This window comes from Agrilus planipennis, unplaced genomic scaffold (genome assembly GCF_000699045.2).
Source record: "Agrilus planipennis isolate EAB-ADULT unplaced genomic scaffold, Apla_2.0 scaffold121, whole genome shotgun sequence".
Taxonomy (NCBI): domain Eukaryota; kingdom Metazoa; phylum Arthropoda; class Insecta; order Coleoptera; family Buprestidae; genus Agrilus; species Agrilus planipennis.
The window spans coordinates 418,466-444,301 of record NW_020439072.1 but is presented as its reverse complement, the minus strand read 5'-3'; the positions used below and the strand labels follow the sequence as shown (position 1 = coordinate 444,301).

General features: G+C 33.2%; 2 protein-coding genes across 2 annotated transcripts in view; one reads left to right on the top strand and one right to left on the bottom strand.

The window, feature by feature from the left end:
• LOC108738686 (elongation of very long chain fatty acids protein AAEL008004) overlaps positions 1–14,406 on the top strand; it is a 51,600-nt gene extending 37,194 nt beyond the window's left edge. The window contains exons 3-7 of the mRNA XM_018472216.1: positions 1,277–1,467; positions 3,931–4,011; positions 5,740–5,902; positions 10,182–10,318; positions 12,677–14,406. Coding sequence (XP_018327718.1) covers positions 1,277–1,467; positions 3,931–4,011; positions 5,740–5,902; positions 10,182–10,318; positions 12,677–12,856 — 752 coding nt within the window. The 3' untranslated portion in view covers positions 12,857–14,406. The remainder of the gene's footprint in view (positions 1–1,276; positions 1,468–3,930; positions 4,012–5,739; positions 5,903–10,181; positions 10,319–12,676) is intronic.
• Positions 14,407–22,508: 8,102 nt separating this feature from the next.
• Positions 22,509–25,836, bottom strand: part of LOC108738674 (elongation of very long chain fatty acids protein AAEL008004) — a 38,530-nt gene continuing 35,202 nt past the window's right edge. Inside the window, exons 7-8 of the mRNA XM_025977161.1 lie at positions 25,346–25,510; positions 22,509–23,327 (exon numbers count right to left, since the gene is read on the bottom strand). Of these exons, the coding sequence (XP_025832946.1) occupies positions 22,983–23,327; positions 25,346–25,510 (510 nt within the window). The 3' untranslated portion in view covers positions 22,509–22,982. The remainder of the gene's footprint in view (positions 23,328–25,345; positions 25,511–25,836) is intronic.

Genomic DNA, 25,836 nt, shown 5'->3' with positions numbered 1-25,836 from the left:
TAGAAAAATCTCAAAATCGTCAATTTCAACCTTGAATAAGATTTGTAACTTTCACGAAAATTTTGCTTTGATGACAGGGTAATCTAAGGTTCATTTTCGCAAAATGTATCTTCACATTCAAGGATGTGTATAGTTTTGTTAAGATTCTATTGCATGAAGGAGTTAGTGAGATCCTTAAAGGAGGCGAAAAACTAAAAGTAGTCGTCGATTTTAGAGATCGAAGGAATCAGATAATTCAGGATGCAAAAAAGTGGAAGAGTCACAAAAGACCCGAGATAAAAATGTTCAGTCTCTCAGAGTCTCTAAAAGCGAGACCCGGGTCTCCGTCTCTCATCGAGTCTCTCTGGTGTCGCTGAAAGAGACTGTCAAAAAACTCAATAAGTGATGTCTCGATAGACATGGTTAAAAGTTTCTAAGTTAAACATATTTCAGAGATCCCAGTCTTTCTACGAGAGCCTCCAGTCTCTCAATTTTTTCAGTTTTAATCATTCAGTCTCTCTGTGGGAGACGCGAATCTCTGAATTCACAATTTTATCGTTCGAGTCTCTAATACAGAGACTGTGAGACATCCATAAAAACACCTAGGCAATAACTGAGAGACTGTGAAAGATTGTGAGAGACGCTCTCAGAGACGCTGAAAAACTCTGACAGACTCTGACAGACTGGAGACAGACTGAAAATTTTTGTCTAGGGGAATGAATAGTGAAATGTAGACAGTGAGCGCGGCGAAAAAGAAGAAATTTGAATTGTGGTGTTATAGGCGGAGGATGAATGTACCGTGGATAGAAGAGGGTACTTTGGAAGTCAATAAGGAAATAAAGAGATGACACCTTCCTGATACATGATGGGTCGTTCGCAAATAGTTACGGATGAAGAACATTACAGTTTCTAAAAATTTTGAACAGTATTATTTAATACTCTTCTATCCGCCTATTTAATTCAAAAATATGTTTCGAATTCAGTAGTTAACGATTGCACACGAAACTGCAAATTAATCCAACCATCCTTACCCAATACGTACTTACTGTAAGCAAACACAACTATTATGGGACAGTGACCTGTTTATTTTTCTTCCGTGAATAACAGGGCAATTATTCTTGAACGTTATGTCTCTAGGTTATCTTCCATCATTAAATTTAAATGCAAACGACTTGGTTGTATCATCTGGCCATAACTTGGCCGTTATGTACAAATTATATTTTTAGAAATTTACTTTGTACCTACCTACCTAACAATAAAATATTGTACGAAACCACGTTTTCGTTTTGTTTTGTAGATCCAAGGACGACAGACTGGCCGCTAATGCACAGCCCGGTACCTACCGTCTTAATGGTGCTCGCTTATCTCTACACCATCGTCATCCTTGGTCCAAGACTGATGCGCGATAGGAAGCCTTTCAAACTCAGGGAAGTCCTCATATTATACAATGGCGGCCAAGTGCTGTTTAGTCTTTATATGCTGTACGAGGTAAGAAAAATAATGTAGATGGCATGTCAGTCAACGTCATCATTTCCAATAGGACATAACGTAACAATATAAGGAAACGAGATTTAGTAAAAATTTAATAAAGAACTGTATTGTTCGTGGGTTTAACAAAATTAACTTCTAAGACTGATAACGACAAAAACTATTTATTTACACTAATTATTAAACAACTTAAAAACACTATTAAATTATTTTTAAACTTATGTTATGAATTATTCTATTTATTTACACTACTGTTGATATATCATTATTCACTGCGCTGTCAATTTATTTCTGGATTCACTTCTGCGACGGTCAATTTGTTTCTTCTTCTCTCGGCGATCGTCTCTTCCTTTAAGTACTCTTTTGTTTACTTTTTGGAACCTTCTGGAAACATCCGGATAGTTTATTTTTTCTGTGAACTGTTTAACTGCTTTCCCGGAACGCAAGTACGACACACATATTTACAAATACGGCGCCCACGAAGAAAAGCGCCCGCGGCTAGTCGGCGAATCGATAAGCCGTTCACGCACACGTGTGCCCTATCGCACACAAACACACTCGTGCTCGCTACAGAACGTTAGAAGTTTCTTAGAAGTGTGTTTAACATAAGTTCAAATACGTTTCTGCCTGAATTGAAACCATTATGTAAAATAAACTGTTCTGCATCGATTAAAACCAAAATATATGTTACCTTAACGACCTTTCACAGAAAAAAGTCCATTTTGAAATCGCCACGATTTTAATGTTACTTTTACCGGGAATGTCCAAATTTTAGAGAAAATTGAAAAATTCGTAATTTTCTTCCAAACATTGATGATTTTAAAGCCGATTTTTAGTTGCATCTTCTTCGTACAACAAAAAAGAAACGGAGTAACCGATAATTCAACGGAAATAATTTGTTTTGAAATTAATCAGATCAATCGATCCATACTTAGATCGTGACAGGCCATGTTGCGAATTATCTACTTCCAACAGAACGATAGCAGATGTTAAATATTTTTTAATAGCAATAACGTTTTTTTTATAGTCATAATTAACAGAAATCATTCCCACCAAATAACTTAATCTCTTTTATAGTAGGGAACACCACTAATTAACAAAACATAGAAAAAACTAGTATTTTATATTAAAATATATGTATTTAAAAATTGTAACTTTTTGATTGAAAATTGAAGGGAATTGATATTTTTAAAATCTCGTAGGTATTTCAGTAACTACAGCCATGTAGATTTTATTTCACATTTAAATTTGCACCAAATACAGTTCCTACCGTAGAAACATTTTAAATTTTAAATTTGTTGATATTAAATTTTTGATGTCTAATAACATCCTTAAATAGTATTACTCTATAGTTTTTCCTTTCACAAAAAAAAACTATCAAATTAACCCTTTCTTTCGGTTGTTGCAGTGGTGTTACCCCTTAAGATAATCTTATCCAAGTACAAAAAGCGTCGTATACTACAATTGTATACGCATACTGTATTGTAATGTTCTTACACGTTCTTATTTCCTAAATGACACGATACTGTGTAGGTCTGCATATTACATACGCAAGTAGATGCGTGACCTTTACCTTGGATATTTAAAATAGTAAATTTCTATCCGGAAGAAGTTCTTTCTGGATGTACGAGCAAGTTCAGTATTTGTATTTATGTACACAAGCATATTCATCGTGGAGAATTGCGTTATGTAACGAGTTACATTCATTAACTGTGTAACCAGTTTCGTTCTGTCGCTTTCACTTCAAGGACGTAACTTCTTCAAGGCTACACATTCACACTATTTTCAAGGACCTCATGTAATACCTCGCTGACTTTGACTTCTTTTGATACTTCTCTGCATACGCGCAACCACATTAAACATATTAAAAATTCTTATAATATGCTTAAATATCAATTCTAATTCTACAAATAAAACTGACAAAGTATCACAACTTCTTTAAATACTTGATTTCCTGATCTACATTAATTTATTATCCCAATTTGTAATATATTTCAATTAAAACTAATCGTAAATGTATAATAGAAAAAGTTTATGAAAACTGTGTTTGGTCCCAAAATAAAACTGAAAAACTTAAAAATTAATTCATGAACATCTTAAATTTTAATACAATAATTAACGTTTTAAATGGAGTTGTGCCGAGCTACTTTTCGTTAACTAGTACTTACCTTAGTAATTTCTTTCAATTAGCCTATACAAGAAATGAAAATTCAATTACTTATATTACATTTTAAATTTCAAATTTAAAATATGTTTAAATTAATAAAGGTTAGTGATAAATATAGTCAGTAACTGATTATATATTTTTGTTCTTCTGCATACCTTCGTCCTATAGAATTTACCTAATACTTAATTTTTCAGGTAGTCAAGAGTATTTCTCATATATTCATCATCAACGTCATCATCATTTCCTGAAGGAACTTTACATTGACAGTCTAATATTGTTTTGTTTTCTCTTTTTAGCATCTCATGAGTGGATGGTTTTTAGATTACAGCTTTAAATGTCAACCGGTCGACTACTCCATGAATCAAAAAGCTTTAAGGGTAAGTGTAATTTAACAAATATTCTAAATGAAGCTTCCCTTATAATAATAATAACAGCACATACTAATAAGAATATAATGAAATTAAATGCTTTAAATTAAAAGCAGAGAAGGGTGCAGAAAGGAAAACGGAAATTTATATTCGGACTTTTTATGTCTAGAAGGACTAAAAGCACCCATATGATTTTCTGCTAATGTTTTTTTCTGGAATTATAACAATATAAGTTTCCTCTAATTTTTTGAATTCCCTTTCCAATAATATTATTATATTATGGTAAATTTGTCTTTTATTTTGGACTTTACCTAATCCCTCGAATTACCTAGGTAGATTATCGATAACTCCTCTGTATACCCAAGATAAAAATGTTGAGTCTCTCAGAGTCTCTGATAGCGAGACTCGAGTCTCCGTCTCTCATCGAGTTTCGCTGGTGTCGCTGAGAGAGACTGTCAAAAAAACTGTTTAGCGGTGTCGGAAAGCAAAGACGCTGGTTAAAAGGTTCCAACCGGACAGTTATAAAGCGCACCCTGATCTTTAGTGTGCCTAAGCAACCTCTAACCGCTGCACCGCTTAGTATTATTCGGTTATATCTTTTCACTTTGTCTGTACTACTCATGAAGCATTTCGTAACTTAAAAAGGGCGTGCTCAAAACGCAGCAAATTACTACAGATAATTTATTGCGGACTACGCCAATTTTGATCGCCTCAACTATATCTAGACATGTAAACCAAATGAATATATATTGATACAATCCAGGAAATTCACGTCTGGTAGTTTCAATGAAGAGCTTATTCTGTTCTTAAAATTTATTCTGTTTTTAAGTAATAATAATAAAATAATAGAGACAAGATAATGATAATCGCGCGAGATAAAAATGTTCAGTCTCTCAGAGTCTCCGAAAGCGAGAGTCTCTCATCGAGTCTCTCTGGTGTCGCTAAGAGAGACTGTCAAAAAAAAACCGTTTAGCGTCTATAAACGACAGACTCGAGTCGCTCATAGAGAGATCTTCATTTTGTACCCAGTCTCTGAACGAGAGACTCGAATCTCTCAATAAGCGGTGTCCCGATAGACATGGTTAAAATTTTCTAAGTTCAACATATTTCAGAGATCCCAGTCTTTCTACGAGAGACTCGAGTTTCTCAATTTTTTAGTTTTATTCATTAGTCTCTCTGTGAGAGACTCGAGTCTCTGAATTAACAATTTTATCATTCGAGTCCATAAAAACACCTAGGCAATAACTGAGAGACAGTGAGAGAAACTCTCAGAGACGCTGAAAGACTCTAAAAGACTTTGAGAGACTGGAGAGAGACTGAAAATTTTTGTCTAGGGTATCTAAGATAATTTTCTCGTCTCGCGTAAGTGAAAACAAAAACCATAACAAAAATTTTGTATTGTACACCTTGTATTTCAAATACATTTGTAAAAACGTTAGATTCAATATTTGAAAAACGAAGTTTTTCCTTACAAAACTTTTCACACCTGTCATCTGCTGGTCACCCACTTACACATTTAGGACAAAATATTCACTGAAGATACAAATTTCACGTTTCTTTCGACATTTTTATTTTTTGTTGCCCACTTGCGAAAATGCATGATTGGGTAATGTAAAGAACACTGGAACACAGAAAAATTCAATAAGTGTTTTTGTTTTCATTTAGATTATTTTCTAGTACCCATTTCTTAAAGTAGAAAACTGTTTAATGTAAATGACTTTTGTTTTGGGATTTCAGATGGCCAATTTATGTTGGTGGTATTATATTTCAAAGCTGTCAGAATTCGCAGACACCGTTTTCTTTGTTCTTCGTAAGAAAGACAGCCAGATCACCTTATTACACTTATATCATCATAGTCTGACACCTCTAGAAACTTGGATATTGGTGAAGTTCTTAGCTGGTAAGTTATTTCCATAATTTGTTATTGATCCACATTTGGACGGACTATATAGTTGAAATATCGCACCGATATTTTCTCTTTTGATTCCGTTCAAGTGATTTCCACTCGAACTTTTTGGCTCATTTGACTCGAAAAATGAGCATATTGCGTACTTCTTGGGCCACCCTGTATATAATGTAAGCTTGCAGTGACATATCTGTGTTTTGAATATAATAAAGCAATTGCTGCCTGGTACAATGTGTTTTAAAACTCTATCATAAATTGTATTCAGGGCATGGTGGCTATCTATGATCATTTACTGTAACGGAATTGATATCAATTAAATTATATCTACTACGAACTAAATTAATTTTCAAACCATGACAACTAAAATACACTACCAAGCAAAAGAACATGAAATCGAATTAACTGACCAAAAATTACCCAAAACTTTGAGATCCTAATTGTAATTGTTAACTTATAGGTAATAGAGTCGAATTTACATATAATACATAAACCTACAAGTTATTTTTTATACAATTTAAAATAAGGGAAAAAATGGTAAATATGCAGTTCAAATTTCTGCAGAGAGGGCGATACGGCCGCGATGATCATCAAACCATTCCAAATTGTCTAAATTTTTCAAGTCATTTGGCAAAATGCCTAAATGAGTTTTGACTAATTGTAAATACTTTATGACTTCAATAATCTTTTTCTCGTTGTATTCTCTCAGTGCAACTGCAGATAGATTAGGATCTAGCATCTCTAGTTAGAGATAGATTTAAATAAAATGAAAGCGGTATTGACAAAACAGGATTGTATGAAAATAAATAAAAGTAAAACAAAAATACTGGTATGCAAGGGAAGAAAAAGGAGACGAAAGATTAGAAGAAGTGTATGATTTTAGGTATCTAGGAAGTCAAATAAGTTAGGATGGAAAGAGTAGTAGGGATATAAAGCGGAGGATAGCGCAGGGTCGTGTAGCTTTCAATAAAAAGATGTCACTTTTATGCTCGCGAACGGTTAATTTAGAAATTATTAAAGGTGTATGTTTGCAGCGCGGCGCTGTACGGGTGCGAAACATCGACAGTTGGCGCGGCGGAAAAGAAAAGATTAGAAGCGTTCGATATATGATGTTACAGGCGAATGATGAGGATACCGTGGATATAGAAGGTTATAAACGAAGAGGTATTAGAAAGAATAGGAGAACAGAGGACTCTATAGAAGTCAATAAAAAATAAGCGAGATAGATTGGTAGCACACCTTATCAGGCATGTAGGTCTAGTCAGAGAAATACTAGATGCAGAAACAGGAGTTAAGAGGAGTGGAGGTGGACCCAGATTCTTTCTGTTCTAGTTTTGGGGAAATGGGAAGATTAGCTCGGGATATGAAAGAGCGATGGTGCGTGTCCAACCAATCTTAGTACTGACGATCTTATGATGATGATGATGTGTTGTCTTTAAGTTCTTAATTGACGCATAAGCGGTTACTGTTCTGTATTAGATACGTAAATTGACACTGCTATTCTCATTTGCGACACAACCAAAAGATGTACGGTTCACAAGTAATAAATATACTTGAAAAGGTGTCTATGAAAATATATAATTTTATATGCACTTGATGCTCTGATTACTTCTCAACTACATAATACAGTTATATAATAACTTATTTAAATACCATTTCTGTACTACGTAATATAATATAAACTTGTATGTTGTCGCGAAACCGAAGGTTCCAATTGTGCAGTTGACATTTCCTTTTTATAATTTATTTTATTAAAAAGAAAACATTATATTAATTCTACAGTAATTTTGTTAACCTATTATTACAATAAGAACTGAAATGTATGCCTCTTTTTAACGAAAACCAAGCCCTTAATGAATATAAATATGGTATCAGTATGTAGACAATTATTTTATTTTATTTTTTTGAATTAGAAATGCTCTGAATTCAAATATATAGTTAGTTATTTAATTATTTTTTTATTAAATTTCTATTTTAAAATAAACTGTTAATCTGTTGAATAATTTGAAGAAAAAAAAACACGGTGAGATTTATTCGCATGGTCATATTTACTAATCACTCAAGTATTTCTTTTATTAAACTCCAATAATAATAATAATAATGCTGGTGAACAATTCCCAGGTTTGAAGAATTCCTATAATCCCTAATCAAAAAACGTTGTTTTAGACAATAAGCGCAACTAAATTTTCGGTACAGTACCAAGCAGTTTCTTGTTTCAATACAAATCTATCAGAATTAAGTTGATTCTCCTAGTGTGTTTGAAATAGTAGAATAGCTTTTAGTTGGTGGCGAATCTAAAAGGGAAGGAAATTCCAAGTGTCCGGACTGCCTTCCAAAATCAGAAAAACCAAAATTTAAAATTTATTTACAGTCAGTTTTCGATAACCCTGCATATATTTTTGAAATTTGACGACAAATCATTTTCGGGTTTGAAATACTATGTAACTAATTGAGACACAAAAAAAAAATCTTTATTTAACCTTATTATTACAGAATGTCAGAGCGTCATTAATTATTAAATTTGTAACAATAAAGAGTTCACAGTTTAATTTTACAATCATTTTTGAAATTTCGAAGCTTTTTGAAAAACTCTTGAAAGATTTCGTCTTCGATTAAATCAATAAAAAATAATGTGTATTTGCAGATAATAGATTATCGGCACAAATTTTTGTCAGCCCACTCCTTTTCAAAATCCTTGATCCGTTCCTGTTTGCTGCTGTTTTGTTTGTTCTCCATCAGAGCACATATGACATTTACAGGACAGAAATTGTTGTCAATCTACTCCTCAAAATCCTGGGTCCGTCCTTGCCTGTTTCTGTTTTGTTTGTTCTCCATCAGAGCACAAATGACATTTACAGGGTACAAATTTTTGTCAACCAACTCCTCAAAATCCTGGATCCGACCCTGCTTGCTACTGCTTTGTTTGTTCTCCATTAGTAGAGTAGAGACGACATTTACTTTCGTCCGGCACTGTATTCCTCCGTTCGAGCACAAACACATTCCTTAAGCCTCACCTGTTCAGTCTATATTATTGCCACATGCGGTCCGTGTTGCCATTTAAGTTAAAAAAGCGTATCTTGCAACTTACAGAGAACTGGTTAGAAAGTATCGTGCGCTCTTAAATAGCTTCTGGTCGCTTTACACAGAATTTTAAATTATTTTCGTCATATTAATGCATTGCAAAATTTTATCATTTCGACATGATCTTAATACTAATTTTCTGTAGTGTGAAGCGTACACGCGCGAACCGAAAACATCTAATTATGTTACATAGATGCTAATCAAATTACAATAAGAAACTTTTTAAAGCAGCAACAAATACAACATAACAATACTGTAAATTAACTTTGATGAGTGCATATTTTGAAATGATAACTTAGGTATACATAATATATTTATTTCTGGTAATAATTAGGAAGTGTAGAGTATCTAAGGAACAGTGGATTGATATAAGGTGTAAAGAAGTAGAAGAAAAGTTTGAAGTGAGTAAAACAGATGAGGCGTATAATGTAATTAAAAGGAATTTTAGAGAAGTACGGTAATAATAATATTAGAAATGAGATAGGGGTCGTTTTGATAGAAAATGAGGAAAAGGCAGACAGGTGGAAAGAATATTTAGGGAATCTGTACGCAGGCCATGAGTTAGGAGATATATTAGAGAAGGAAGATAGTGTGGAGATAGATGAATTAGGTTATCCCATAATGAGAGAAGAATTCGATGTAGTATTAAAAAGCTTAATGAATAATAAGGCACCAGGTATAGATAGGATACAGACGAAAAGTTTAAAACATGCAGGTCAAGAGGTTAGAGATCATATGTTTAAGCTCGTTGATCACATTCACGAGACGGGGAAAGTCCCGAAAGATTATAAACCGAACGTGGTAGTAACCATACTTGAAAAGAGAGGCGCGGATAGGTGCGAAACATTTAGGATAATTAGCTTAACTTCCCATGCGTCATAAATCTTAACCAGAATTGTACAGAGAAGGGCGAAAAAATTATTAGGGGAAGATCAATTTGGGCGTAGAAGAAATAGAGGTACGCGGGAGGCCATTCTAGCTTTACGGGTAACAATACAGAAAACCATAGAAAAAGAAGAGCAAATACATAGGATTTGTAGATTAATAAAAAGCTTTTGACAACGTTAAACTGGACAAGATGTTAAATATACTTAAAAATTTAGGGATAAGTTACAGAGATAGATGAGTGATACTTTTCAAATGTTAGCTTAATAAACATACATATCCTTATTCACATTTAATTTTTGTTTTATAGGTGGCCATGGAACCTTTTCAAACCTTATAAACAACATCGTACATGTGATAATGTATTTCTATTACATGATGGCGGCTATGGGGCCAGAATACCAAAAATACCTGTGGTGGAAAAAGCATTTAACTCACATTCAACTGGTAAGTTTAAACAAAAATACGTGACTCTTTACAAAATTGTAAGATTTATTTTTCTATTCAAGTATAAATATTTTAAATTCAAAATAAAAGTAATACAATAATTATACTGAGTCACTCTTACTGACAAATAAAGTAGACGTAGGCAGCTTAATATATTGGTTGTGCTCCGAAATATAACCCAGCATAGTGGCCAGTGCTCATGACGTCATGAATCGACGTCATACTGTTGATTTGTTCCGAAATATACTGACCAGTGCTTTGACGTCAAATTGACGCCATATTGAGAATAGAGCTTGTGCTCGTTTACAACACTTTTGCTCCAAAAGTTATTAAAGTTTCTTACAACAAAAAATTCCTCAAAGTCAGATACACACACATCCGTTTAATATACTACTACATCACACTTGTCTCACCAGTACAATATGGTGGCACACCAGTACAACATGGCGCCGATTCATAACATCATCAGCACTGGCCAGTATGCTGGGTTATATTTCGGAACACACCTATTATTGTTTCAATTATTGTTACTAACAACTTGAACTGATTTGCTAAGTTACTAATTTTAACCCTTAATTGCTAATTATTCGATTATTATTAGCAGCTCCGATTGTGAAACAAAAAACAAATAATTTTAATTCATCAAAAACATTAGTAAACGTCACCTTGCCGTGTTTATTTCATACAAATTTAAAATGATTCGAAGCACATTAACGACTAAAATTTTGCGCATCTAAATTTCAAAATTTGTTAAAGCAGACCCAAAATTATGAATAATTTTCTTCGTTTTCGCAAAACCAAATTTTGTGGTCTGAATTTGTAAATTAACTGAAAAAGGTCCGAAATTATGAATTTCTTCGTATGATTTCGTGAAAACAGTTTTTCGTCAGAATGGATGTCATTTTGCGACACCCTGTCGTACTTAGGTGCATATTACAAATTTACAAATTTAAATTCGTTTGAACTACTCTAGAAACAATTGCAGATATAAATTTGAAAAATGGGTGCAAAGGACCCCAAATTACGATTAATTTCTAAAGATTTCGTAACAACATATTTTCATCAAAACGCATGTCACTTTACGACACCTTCTCGCACTATGGTGCCTAATATAAGTTTAAATTCGCTTAAATCGTTGTAAAATATGTTGCGCATCCAAGGAAATTGGCTAAAAAGGACCCGAAATTACGATTCATTTCCTACTATTTCGTAATAACACGCTTTCGTCAAAACCCATGTCACTATACGACACCCTTTCGCACTTAGGTGCATACTACAAGTTTAAATTCGTTTGAACCACTGTCAAGAGAGTTGTACGTCCAAATTTGAAAATTGGCTAAAAACAACTCAAAATTATGTTTCATTTCTTATGATTTGGTAGTAACACTTTTTCGTCAAAACTCATGTCACTATACGACACCCTTTCGCACTTAGGTGCATACTATAAGTTTAAATTCGTTTGAACCACTGTAGAGAGGTGTACGTTCAAATTTGAAAATTGGATAAAAACGACCCAAAATTATGTTTCATTTCTTATGATTTGGTAGTAACACTTTTTCGTCAAAACTCATGTCACTATACGACACCCTTTCGCACTTAGGTGCATACTATAAGTTTAAATTCGTTTGAACCACTGTAGAGAGGTGTACGTTCAAATTTGAAAATTGGATAAAAACGACCCAAAATTATGTTTCATTTCTTACAATTTGGTAGCAACACGTTTTCTTTAAAACTCATGTTACCTTAAGACACCCAGTCGCACTTAGGTGTATAATATAAGTTTAAATTCGCTTGAACCACTGTGAAAGAACCCGAAAATACAATTCATTTCCTACGACTTCGTAATAACACGTTTTCGTCGAAACGCATTGTCACCTTACAACACCCTTCCGCTTTTATTCCTACCGTATTAAAAATTGGGGTCCCATGTACACGTTTTTTTCTACGGATAGAGAGTATTTATAAAACAATTTTAACAATAAATACATAACTGAAGTACGGGCCACTTGAAGAACCATGAATCATGACTCGTGGTCCAGATGCAGAATGCGTTGTTTGCGTCACCCTAGAACCTAGATTCACCTCTGCTTACACCCATAGAAAATGAGTCATTTCATTGTACTTAAAATATCGAAGAAATTCTTTTCGCAGGTGGCACCTTTCACCTAATTTAGTTAGGTTGGTATTTTTTACTTAAATTTTCGTTTTCATAAACATTTCTTTCGAATTAAATATAATTATTATGTCATCTTACAAGGTTTTGGAATAACATGAAACATGTAACAACAAAAATATTTTAAATCCAGATTCTTACGTTTGCCATATTTCCGTGTAATAAGTAAACTTATTTCATTTCAGATACAATTCTTCCTTGTCTTCATACACTCAGCCCAGTTGATATGGATCGACTGTGGATACCCCCGATTTATTGGTCCGCTGTTAATTCTTCATTCTACAATTTTTTTCGTTCTCTTTTCACATTTCTATTACGTGACTTATTGGAAAAACAACAGAAACTCCGTTAAGAAAACGTCATAGTCAATACGCCACTTCTATTAAATCTAATCAATTCTTGTACATACGGATGCATGTTTTTAGAATTGTATTTATTGCAATGTTGAGCCAATACACAGGGCAGTGACATTATCAAAAATAATGGCACATTCTTAAAGTAATTTGTTGAATTTTCAAAAACTCATCAATAAGCAAGACTCAAACGACTCAAACCGCCTATGTTTAAAATGCTTAATTAAAAGCTTTCATACATTGTAAAACGTCAAAAGCATGTTATTCGACCGTCTTGCCAACTGTCAAGTCTATTACACCAAATTTTTTTGGTTTTTTAAATGTTTGGGTACCTTACCAAACCACCTTGGTACTCTAGTAAATTCCTTTTACTGTTTATATTTCAAATTTATTTTTTATTGTAAATGACCTCCATGATGTGATTTAAGGCAGCTAAAGTGCTTTTAATTAAATTTATTTTTATAAAACTCACTTCCCTGTACGTGACATTACAATCACAGACGGAAACCTAACCTAACAAAACCCATAATTTTGACTTATACCGATACGTTACAGAAGAGTGAAATTTTTAAAAGTGCTGTTATTTTAGTCAGTGATTTTTACGAGCAGTTCTATTTAGTTATAGTAGTATTTTTTACCTAGGTAATTAGATTACTAGAAATTTAGAAAAAAAGGGTACCTGAACGCGTACTATTACACGAAGTGATTGTTTATATTTGGCGAAGCTGATAGTCACAAAATAAAAAATATGCAAACCAGTTTTTGAGTATAAATCAAATCAATATTTACTAAGCACTCTGTATAAAACTTGACAGTATTATAGTTACGTGCCAAATATAACCAAACACCCTGTACATACAACCTACAACTTATATGTAATGCCAGTTTGGTCTCAAAACTTAAGTATACTTTTTTATTATTTTTTAATAAAACTTAATTGCTCAAATTTTGCTAACGACGAATCGTTTTAAAAGGTTAATTGACCTTAATTATAAGTCTGCTGTGTTATTGCAGAATGTTTCTCCTTTTACTGGGTACATACTTTTATTAAATAATACTACAATATTAAAAGATCTGGGTTATAGATAAATGTCTATGATAATACTTCGAGATCATTATCACGAATTAATTTTATAAATCATACTCAATATTTTTTTAACAGCATTAAAATAAATCAACGTATAGAAATCCATCAACTAATGAATGGTGTTTGTACGATGTCAAAAAAAAAAACAATTGTTTATCGAAAAGCAAAAAAAAATTCTCTACTTTGTCATTTGGTGGTACAGTAATCATGAATCGCAATCAGAATAATTGTTATGGGTAACATAATACGATACTTATCTGTATGTAGCATACATTGTATAGTGGTAGCATGAATGCATGTTTTTCAATTTTTTTGTGCACCAGAAGCTGGGCTTCGGTGTATGTATTTTTCTTCTCAACAGTGTAATTTTTTTAACCTAGTCATAACTATTTATACGTATGTATATTTTTATACTCCATGTACCTACATATCTTCTCCAGTGTATAATCTTTTTATAATAAAACAAAATCATGGATATTTTATTTTATTCAAAACGTGTGTAAGTATGTAAGTGTTTCATAATTGTTTTTGGATAATTGCACCTGTATTATCACTTTGGACCGTCATCATACTTGGAAAAACGCATTTCCTACCTTCCGTTTTTTATTCACCACCCTGTATATACATAAAATATTATGTTGCTTGTCCGTACCAACTTAGACTTTAAATACGCAACAATGAGTGATGCACATATTTAATTTTAAGCAATTTAAAGTTACAATTTGTGATATAACGTCTACTCAATGAATAATTTTAAATGGCCCGTTAACATCAGTTCTGTTGTTATGGTCGTGCCCTTTTAACTATCCTTGTAATAAACATCTTATCTCTCTGATACATCTATAAGTCAAAAAAAACTGTTGTGCAGTTGGCAAAGCTGTGCTGCTGTATTAAACGAACACAACTACACAACATGAGTCAGTTGAGTGTTAGTTTGCCGGTGGTAAATGGTAGTGATAGACGTGTGTCGTGTAGGGTTATGGAAAATGCATTTGGATTTGAAAAATATGAACCACAGAATTTACCCCAGATAGACGGTATAAACTGCTTGAATAAGGTAAGATGTTAGTTATTATTGTAAAAATTTGAATGTATTAGTCATGAAATGTAACCAATACATTTGCACGTGTAAGCAACAAATTGTTGCATGTAATAACCTATAACTTTAAGAGGATAATTTCCTAGATTTAGGGGAGATCAACAATAATAATTAAAATAATTAATCTATTAGTAGCTGCTAGGTGTCTTGTTTTATTAGTAACAATATATTCAACATATGAATGTATATTATTTATAACTAATATACGTATGCGTTTTATGGTGTTGTTTAACGACAAAAAGAATAACTTTTTTACCAATTTTCATATATACCTATCTATAATATGAAAGTATCAATTCTAAGGTTGTCAATAGTGGATACAATTATCAAAAATTTCTACTTTATTCAACATTTCTCTAATTTTGCTAACAATTTCTGCCTCACTCCTCCCATATCATTTGACAAACTCGGTCGCTTCTATCTCCTGCCATACTCCCCACACGTTGACAGCTTATTGTTTAAGATTGTTCTCGTTTCTTCTACTAGACATATCTTTAGTCACCTATCATCTTCCATCCCCAATGCATAACCTAATCTATCATCTTCCATCCTGAACACATCCTTAAAGTATTTCCACGCTTTTTCTCCCTCGATGTGAACTCAATGCTGATTATGCCTAGTACATTTCTCTATTTACACCTTGATATATTTCTTGCCACTCCTAACACCATTTTGCAATGTCCTGTTTCTACTTTACTCAAAATTCCTAATTTGCTTCATCCCTACACGTTTACTCCATAAAAAGCTACCACTCTGACAATAGAATTCATTAGTACCACCTATCCCTACCAGCCCTTCTCATTACGCTCCATATGGAATTGGCTGCTTTCAAAGCACTTCCTACCACCCTTTCTATATGCTTAATCACGCTATTATTTGTTATAAACCAGACCCTAAATATTTAAATTCGTTCACAATTTCAATGTTTTTGTTTTTAAAGGACCCCTCTAGATCCTTAAGGAAAATGGCCCTCTGTCAAAAGTTTCTGGTAGTTCTCGACATTTAGATCATAGGCGCCAAACCGTGAAAACTCTCCTTTTTGAGATATGGTACCTTAAATTAATCAGACACTAACACAGAATATAGTTTGAATATGAACCTACCAACGTTTTATCACAACTACATTTATTTGAATTTTGCCTATCATCACCCTTCCTTCTTTTTTTCGTACCTGTTATCATCAATATTGTCAATAAATACATCAAACAGCATAGAGCTTAAAGCACATCCGCCGATACTTTGCTATTCACTTATACCTTGTATTTAAGCTCAAAGAGTGATTAAAATTAAAGTAGAACCATGAAATAATTTCTAGGATTTGTTATATGATGCATAACTGTCCAGTACTAAATTATTGTTTTTCAGGGGAAGTTGTTCTTGTCCCACAATAATTTTTTGTATTTAAAATCTAAGAGACATTTTGAGTAGTATAATGCGTATGAAATAATTTGTCAACTGGTCTGAGGGTTATATATAGAGCGCGAAACAACCCAATATTCAATAATCATTTTCAGTTGAAATTTTTCTTGTTTCACAATAATTTTTTGTAACTAAGCTCTAAAAGTCATTTGAAGAAGAATTATGTCTTTGAGATAATTTGTCTGCGGGTCTAAGTATTGTTGGTAGGGTACGCAACCCTGCAATATTAAATTATTATTTTTCAGGAGAATTTGTTTCAATTATTCTGTTACATCCAGTCTGTCAAAGTCTTTAAAATTATGAATAGAACCGTAAAGTAATTTTTCCGCGGGTCTAAAGGATACTGTAATGTTCGCGAATTTAACAAATTAACTTTTAAGACTCACAACGACAAAAATTATTAATTATTTACACTAATTATTATTGAACAAAATAATTCGAAGTGGTCTGTATTCTGTCGAAATTGCCAGACGCGGATCGCGATTTCGATCTTTTTGGATCTCATCAGCGCGTCGCAGGCAGCTCCAACAGAACACAGGCCAACCTTTACCTGCTGTCTTAACAGCGCGTTTTAGAAAATACCACAAATGCATACGTAATCCTAAAATGTAGCATCGTACTACAGATGGCGATCACCACGCCATTTGTGGTATTTTCTAATTATTATTAAACTTAGAAACACTATTAAATTATTACTATTCACTGCGCTGTCAATTTATTTCTAGATTCACTTCTGCAACGGTCAATTTATTTCTCTACGCTCGGCGATCGTCTCTTCCTTTAAATACTCCCTTGTTCCCTTTCGGGAACTTTCTCGAACCGTCCGAAAAAGTTTCGTTTTCTTTGAACTGTTTAATTGCTTTCCCGGAACGCAGATACGACACACACGTTTACAGATACGGCGCACATGAAGAAAGGCGCCCGCGGCTAGTCGGCGAATCCATAAACCGATCACACACACGTATGGCCGATCGCACACCAACACGCGCGTGCTCGCTACTGATACTTATAGGGTGCTGAACCCCTCAATATAAAATCATGATTTTTAGGGAAAGTTTTTCTTGTCCCACAATAATATTCTGTATCTGAGCTGTATGAGACATTTAAGTCAGGATTAAGTCTACGCCATAATTAGTCAGCGGGTCTAAGTATGATTTATAGGGTGCGAAACCCTTAAATATTGAATTACAATTTTTTAATTGAATTTTTTTTGTCCCACAATAATTTTCTTAGGTATGTTCTAAGAGTCATTTAAAGAAGGATTATGTCTATGAGATAATGATTTGTTAGCGAGTCTAGGAGTTATTTATAGGGTGCTATACTATATATTGAATTATTAATTTTCCGGGATAGTTCTACTTCTTCCACAAAAAAAAAATTGTGTCTTACTTCTACGAGTCATTTAGGGTAGGATTATGCATACGAGATAATTTGTCAGCGGATATAAAAGTTACTTATAAGGTGCTAAACCCCTCGAGAATAACTTAATTATGATTTTCAGTTGAAGTTTTGCTTGTCCACGATAATTTTTTGTAACTAAGCTCTAAAAGCCACTTATTGTAGGATTATGCCTATGAGATAATTTGTCAACAGGCCTGATGATTATTGATAGGGTGAGAAAATATTATTTTTTAGAGGAAGTTGTTGTTGTCCCAAAATAATTTTTTGTATCATACCTGTAAGAGTGATTTGAAGTAGGAATTTGAGATAATCTGTCAGCGGTTCTAAGAGTTATTTGTATAGCGCGAAACTCCTAAACATTAAATTAATATTTTTCAGTGCAGGTTTTTCTTGTTATCCCATAATATTTTTTTTTGTATTGTAGTCCCAAATATCCTTTAAAGTATGATTGTGTCCATTACATAATTTTTTAACCGATCTAAATGTTCTTTATAGGATGGGAAACCTTTCAAACCCTATTTTATATGACTCTTACAGCTAAGATTAAAAAAAAAACAAAATTGTGGGACAAGAAAAACTTCCACTGAAAAATAATAAATAAATAGTAAAGGGTAAAACACCGTATAAATAACCCTTTCATCCTCTGACAAATAAGCTCATAAGCATAATCCTACCTTAAATGACTTTTACGATGAGGATACAAACAATTATTGTGGAGCAAGAACAACTTCCCCTGAAAAATAATAATTTAATATTTAACAAATAGTGTCACTGATCTTACTGTAATTAAAGTGACTATTAGACCTTAAATACTAAAAATTATTGTGATACACGAAAAACTTCTACTAGAAAGTAATAATTTAATATTGAAGGGTTCGCACCGTGTAAACTAATCCTTATACAAAGCTCCTTTACTAGATCTCCGTACCAAATAGATAACAACTGGAACTGTTTTTTCTTTATCATAAAAATATTTTGAATAGACATAACTAAATAGCTAATAATAACAAAAATTGTAACATCAATAAAAATTGCCACCCCAAATGTTTTGCACCTGTACAAAATTCCAATCAAAATTAGTGGACGACTTCTTAAATTCCCTTATAGAGCTTTGGTATTATTTTAGTGTAAAATAGTGTTTGATATTTCATTTTCTTTTTAACGAACGTATTCACAGTCACCTATCTAGTTTGCATTTAATACTCATTTCCAAAATTCAAGTAAAAATGCTTGATTACCATAAAACGGTTGCTAATTTTTTAACCTAACCGATCTACTTTGCATTTAATTGTCACTTCCAAAATTCAAGTAAAAATGCTTGTTTACCATAAATCTGTTGTTAATTTTTTCAAAGGAATTTTGCTATAAAAAAGCTATTTCGTTTTCGGCATCATTTTTGACGTTTTTGTGGCTGGTATTTACCAGAGACTTGAAATGTGATAAGTACCAAAATCCTGAATACCTTGTTCGTCTCTGGATTTGAAAACTTCTATGTTTCTTACTGTTTCATATTACAACAAACACTAGAATGTATAATATTTTGTAATAAACAGTGTTAGTTATGTACATAAATCATTATGTATGACTTACGTTCTCACGGAGAAAACTAAATTTTTATAAATAATATAAATATAAATAGGCAAAAATTACAATTTTCTATTGTAAATGGTTGAATTNTCAAGTTTTTTAATTATTACAATTTAATTTGTAATCTCAACTATAATACCTGGAAAATTTATCTCTGCTGGGATTTTTTTTTCAAATTCGGGTCCAAATTGTAATTGTTATTATTTTCGCTTACTAAGCAACGGGATAGTGGGATAAATTGTTAATATCGCTTTAATATTTAAGCAAATTTCCTTTCTTATTTTCTCCGTTCTCCAGTTCACAGTGACGTAGAGAGGAGGGGAGACAAAGAGGGTTATGGGCCCCGGACGGCGCAAATGTGGGGGCGGCAAAAATACTTCTTGTAAATTTCTTGCAAAAAAAAATTTATGTATTGTTTTATATTGGGAAGTTGGCAGTGTGGATTTCACGGTACACTTATTGCGATGTCCCGATTATTAATCATCATATATTGTTAATTAATTGCTAAAAAATCCATAGTTACAAGTAATTTGTATTATTTATTAATTAATATATGACATTTTATAATATTTTTCGTATATTACGTATACTAATTATATTCTAATATATCTAAATAGAAATTGATAGAGTAGATAAATTTTAATTATTTAACAATTACGTATCATACATTGACTACAGTTGAAGTTCAAATTTAAGGAGTATTTACACAAACTTTAATAATTACAACTTTTCTTCTTCTTCATCATCATCGTCTTCCTGTCGCTTGAAAATTTCTAGTCTATTATAATCATCTTTGTTTTCAAGGATGTTTGTTTCTAAACTGTCAAGAATTTCGGGATCAAATGTTCTTTCTTCATCGAGATGATTTTGATACACTACATGAAGCATTAAAGTACGTTCGCCCATTACACTGGCCACAAGCTAAAGAACATTGTGACTCAAATTTCCTGTTTCCGCTTTTGCAAAATATTGTGTCCAGTAGTTCATCTAGAGCTGGTGGTAATATTGTCATTATCAGTTCCAGGAGTTCATTTTGCAGCACACAACCCCACTGCTAGGGTTCTACATCATTCCCTAACCAAGTTTGAACTTGATAGTATACACGATTGATATGTTGATTACCGGGATTCACGGTGGATTTTGAGCTAACCGCTATAGGTTAGTAGGACACCTTTTCAGGCATGAAGGTCTAGTCAGAGACAACTAGAAGCAGAAACGGGAGTTAGGAGGGGTAGAGGTAGACCTAGATTAGACTACTGTTCGCAAATAGTTAAGGATGTGGGTTGTTCTAGTTTTAGGGAAATGCGAAGATTAGTTCAGGATAGGATGGACTGGAGGTGCGTGTCCAACCAGTCTTAGGACTGATGATCTTATGATGATGACTGTACTATATCGAAATATTTGGCGCTCAATTCTATCTAGTACAGTAAGACCCCGCTTAACGCGTAGGATACGTTCCATCAAAGTAGAGCGTAATGCGAAATAGCGCTAAACGAGGCTATCTTAACATGTAAATAATGGTGTTAGGGGAAGATGGATAAAAATTTTTTAATAGGTTTTTGGAGTGGTAAACTAGTAGTGGTTTTAATTTGAAATCTCCATTTGAGTTACCACCCAGTAGAAGTGTTAAGCGCTCTTTTGCGGCTTTAAATCCTGGTGCTCGTTTCTCTTCACCGGATAGAAATGTTCGTTTTGACATTCTTTTCCAAAACAGGCCTGTTTCATCAACATTCAAAACCAATTCTGGAGGATAATTTCCTTTTCGTACCACCACTTGCTGCTTCTCCTGTAATCTTTATGTTGTGAAGATTATTTCGATGTGTAAATCTATTAAACCATCCTATACTAGCAACGAAGGTTTCACTTATGTCACTTGCCTCAACCTGAATGTAATTAAAAATTCTTGTATATTTTTTAATTATGATAGATTGGCTTAATGGCATATTGCGTTTAATTTTGTCCTCAATCCATATAGACAGTCGTTTTTCCATTTCCTCTATAATGTTATTTCTAGAACGGGTAATTCCAGTTGCAGAGCTTGACGTAGTTGCAGTTGCCAATGACAGTATTTTTTCTTTATTCTTAAGAATTGTCCTTATTGTTGAAGTTGCCAAATTCAATGCAGCACTAATATTTGGAAACCTAGCGCTGCACACAATTTCGGGGATTCACCTGGTTGAAATAAAAGAGCGCTAAACCGAAACAGCGCTAAACGAAACAGCGTTAAGCGGGACTTACTGTATTTCTTTTTATTATTTTAGGCATACATAGGAAAACAAATGTATTCGTGTGTATATGCATATAGTATAAAAGGTAAACACATTACATTTTCCAAACAGAAAGCTTGTAATCAAATTAATTTAGACTTTATCTAATTGATTGATTCTTCTTTTACTTGACGGAAATTCAATGTACTGTATAAACAAATCACTATGTTTAAAAACTTCGGTAAACTTATATCAAATCTTGATAATCGTTCTTCACAACAAAAGTCGAGGGCACGTAATACTTCGTCTATGAATCGTTGAAATGTTTGACTGGCGTTGCGTAAGCCGAAATTTATAAACGGAAATTGGAATAATCCAAATGGAGTTGTTATTACCGTTTTCAGAATGTCTTCGTCCGCAACCGGAATTTGATTGTTGCTCGAACCAGGTCAATTGTNTACAGGATTAATCCTTATCCAATTAATTACTTTTAAATACATTGTGCATTTAATATAGATCAATATGGCCCTTTATAGCATGTAATTTAAATGAATATTTTCGAAGATATTACAGATTTAAAATGCAGGGACATAGCGGTTGCGGCGGTACCGCCAGGGAGGCCGGTTTGTATTGCCTAATGACAAAAAAACTGTGAATGTTGTATATAAAGACATTCTGTAGTATATTTAGTATGTTCAGGGGGTATCTTTTGGATATTTCCCCTTCTCGATAATAATCTAAACAAAACAAAAATATATTTACTATCAGCATTGCACCCGTGCGAAGGTGGGGCGGGTCACTAGTGCTGTATAAAGCATTTTAGTGTTTACTGTTTGAGTGGGATTTGCAAATAAAAATCAAAAGTAATAATAAAATGTATGATTTGTTTTATTGCATTTTTTCTCTCTGATCAACAGACTAGTATAAATGTAACAAAAAGTTCTCTCGACTATTGCTGTATCGCTATAAAAATACTTTACACATGCTCGAACATTATAATGCCGTAACAGCTCACTATACAGAAATTTAATTTTTATTTTTTTTTCCTTTTTATATTATTTATTATAGCACCTATTCAACAAGGCCACGTGTTCTTAAAATGTAGGTTACAATTATTATTTACTATGGAAAGGTCCAACAATTAATTGAGCAACTTCGAATGAAACAATTAACAACAAATAGTTGTTCTGTACAAATAAAAAAAAACAATAATAAAAGTCTACAGAATAAGTCCTTCACAAAAACAACTGCACTATTAAATTACGCTAACAATTCATTATTATATTAATTATTAATTTTTAACAATTATATTATTAGTTAAATACCTACAACAGTATATCACTGGACCTTTGATGTCCTTAAATAAGCTTCAGAAATGTGGCCGTTTGAGTAGTACTCTGAAGCATTTTTGACGCCAGCGCCGTTTTGTTTCGTATAACCGTTTTGCTGTTTTTGCTGCTCGCTATTTTTTCCGTTCGATGTTATTGCCGCTGCCGCTGCTGCTGCTGCAGCTTTTGCTTCCATTTTCCTCTTTTTACTGTTGTACGCCTGGTTGTAAAAATCTTTGAACAGGAAGAAGAACATGACCGCATGCATTCCAATCCACCAAACGAACGCTCTGGGGTAGTTGCAGTCGATGAATAACAATTGAAAGGCGTGCAACATTATAAGAACAAACTGAATCTGAAAAATAATGAAGAATTTGTTATTAAATATTGTTTTTTCTAATAAGTATATGTAAAATAATGTAACCTATTATATTAAAATCGACTAGTATATTTAGATCTAAGAGTGGTGTTAACGAAAAGCATGAATGGAAATAAATTTCAAAAAAAAAAATACTTTATAGGGAGGTAAAAGTAGGGTTAAAGCCACTATAAAAATTGGAGACAAAAACTAGAAGAAGTCGCCTATTTTCAGTATCTACCACGTCAGGTATCAGGATAGAAAAAGTTATTGGAAGAGGTGGGAGTAGAAATAGGAAAGAGTCAAATAAAGAAAAGGACGTCGAACGGTAGGACATCTTCTGAGGCATTAAGGGCTACTTAATTGGAAACATTAAATAGAAAGAAAAACAAAGTAAAAAGGGGTCGATGAAGATAATATTAGATTAACTTCCCATGCGTCAAAAATCTTAACTAGAATTGTACAGAGGAGGATGGAAAAAAGGGCGGAAGAACTATTAGGGGAAAATCAATTTGGGTTTAGAAGAAATAGAGGAACGCGGGAGGCCATTCTAGCTTTGCGGGTAGCAATAGAGAAAACGATAGAAAAAGGAAAGAGTGCGTACATAGGCTTTGTAGATTTAGAGAAAGCTTTTGACAATGTTAAATGGAACAAGATGTTAAATATACTTAAAAATGTAGGGATGAATTACAAAGATAGAAGAGTGATACTTAGTTTGTATAAAGAGCAACAGGCAGTTATAGAGCTGGGGATGCAACGTAGAGAAGTAAATATTAGGAAGGGAGTCAGGCAGGGATGCACACTGTCACCGCTACTTTTTAATCTATACATCGAAGACGCCATCAACATCATTAAAGACAGTACAACTGTAGGGATAGATGTGCAAGGGCAAAAGATTAGTATGCTTAGATTTGCAGATGATATAGCAGTATTAGCATCTAGCAAGGAGGACCTAGAGATAGCTTTAAATAAAATGGAAGCGGTACTGACAGATCAGTACTGTATGAAAATAAATAAAAGTAAAACTAAAATACTGATATGCAAGGGAAGAAAAAGTAGGGAAAGAGCGAATATAAAGATAGGAGACGAAAAATTAGAAGAAGTGGCTGATTTTAGATACCTAGGAAGTCAGATAAGTGAGGATGGAAGGAGTAGTAGGGATATAAAGCAGAGGATAGCGCAGGGTCGTGTCGCCTTTAATAAAAAGAAGTCACTTCTATGCTCGCGAACGGTTAATTTAGAAATTCGAAAAAGGTTGTTAAAGGTGTATGTTTGGAGCACGGCGTTGTACGGGTGCGAAACATGGACAGTGGGAGCGGCGGAAAAGAAAAGGTTAGAAGCGTTCGAAATGTGGTGTTATAGGCGGATGATGAGGATATCGTGGGTAGAAAAGGTTAGAAATGAAGAGGTATTGGAAAGAATAGGAGAACAGAGGACTCTATGGAAGTCAATAAAAAATAGGCGAGATAGGTTGGTAGGACACCTTCTCAGGCATGAAGGTCTAGTCAGAGACATATTAGAGGCAGAAACAGGAGTTAGGAGGGGTAGAGGTAGACCTAGATTAGATTACTCTTCGCAAATAGTTAAGGATGTGGGCTGTTCTAGTTTTAGGGAAATGCGAAGTTTATCTCAGGATAGGAAAGAGTGGAGGTACGTGTCCAACCAGTCTTAGGACTGATGACCTTATGATGATGATGATGATATTTAGATCAGATTAGAAGGAAGAAGACCATACTGATGGAAAGGGGTTGTTAAAACATCATCTACAGTTTGATAAGAAGAGGCGGAATGCTTTAAATGAGTTGAAACGAATGACGTATTTTGAGAAAGACTATAATTTTTATTAATTTACTTTCTTTCTGGATTGCAAATTAAAAATATCACGCCAATATACATCTAGATTATTTACAATAAGAGATATCGTGTCAAAAACAATTATACCTACTATTGCAGATCGAATTCTAATTGAACATTAGCTACTGCTACAAAAACAATTAAAACAATTAGATAATTACCATTTGCAACGTTGTTAGATATTTCTTCCACCACAAATATTTCTGCATGTGGGGCCCAAATGCGGCTAGTAAATAGTAACTATACATAACTATATGCACAAACGTGTTTAAAAACCCAAAGAATGTACTGTGACCACCTGAAACAGTAAATTGAATGAGCATACATATTATTTAATTTATGAAAATATTAATTGGATATAATGATGACAGTCCTTATATTACAAGGTGAAATATTATATATATATAAACGATTAATTAATTATATTATTGCATCATCCATTCGGTGAGAAGCAGTTGTAACTAATTCATAAAAATAAGACTTTTATTAATTAATAAGAGCATTACTTAAGTAGATCCCTTATATATATTACCAATATTGGATAAATATTACATATCAATATAAATAAAAGTTATTGCCAAATATCTTCTATTAATATTGGATCAATATCGGATAAACATTGTATTAAAATATAGGAAGAAGGTACATCTCC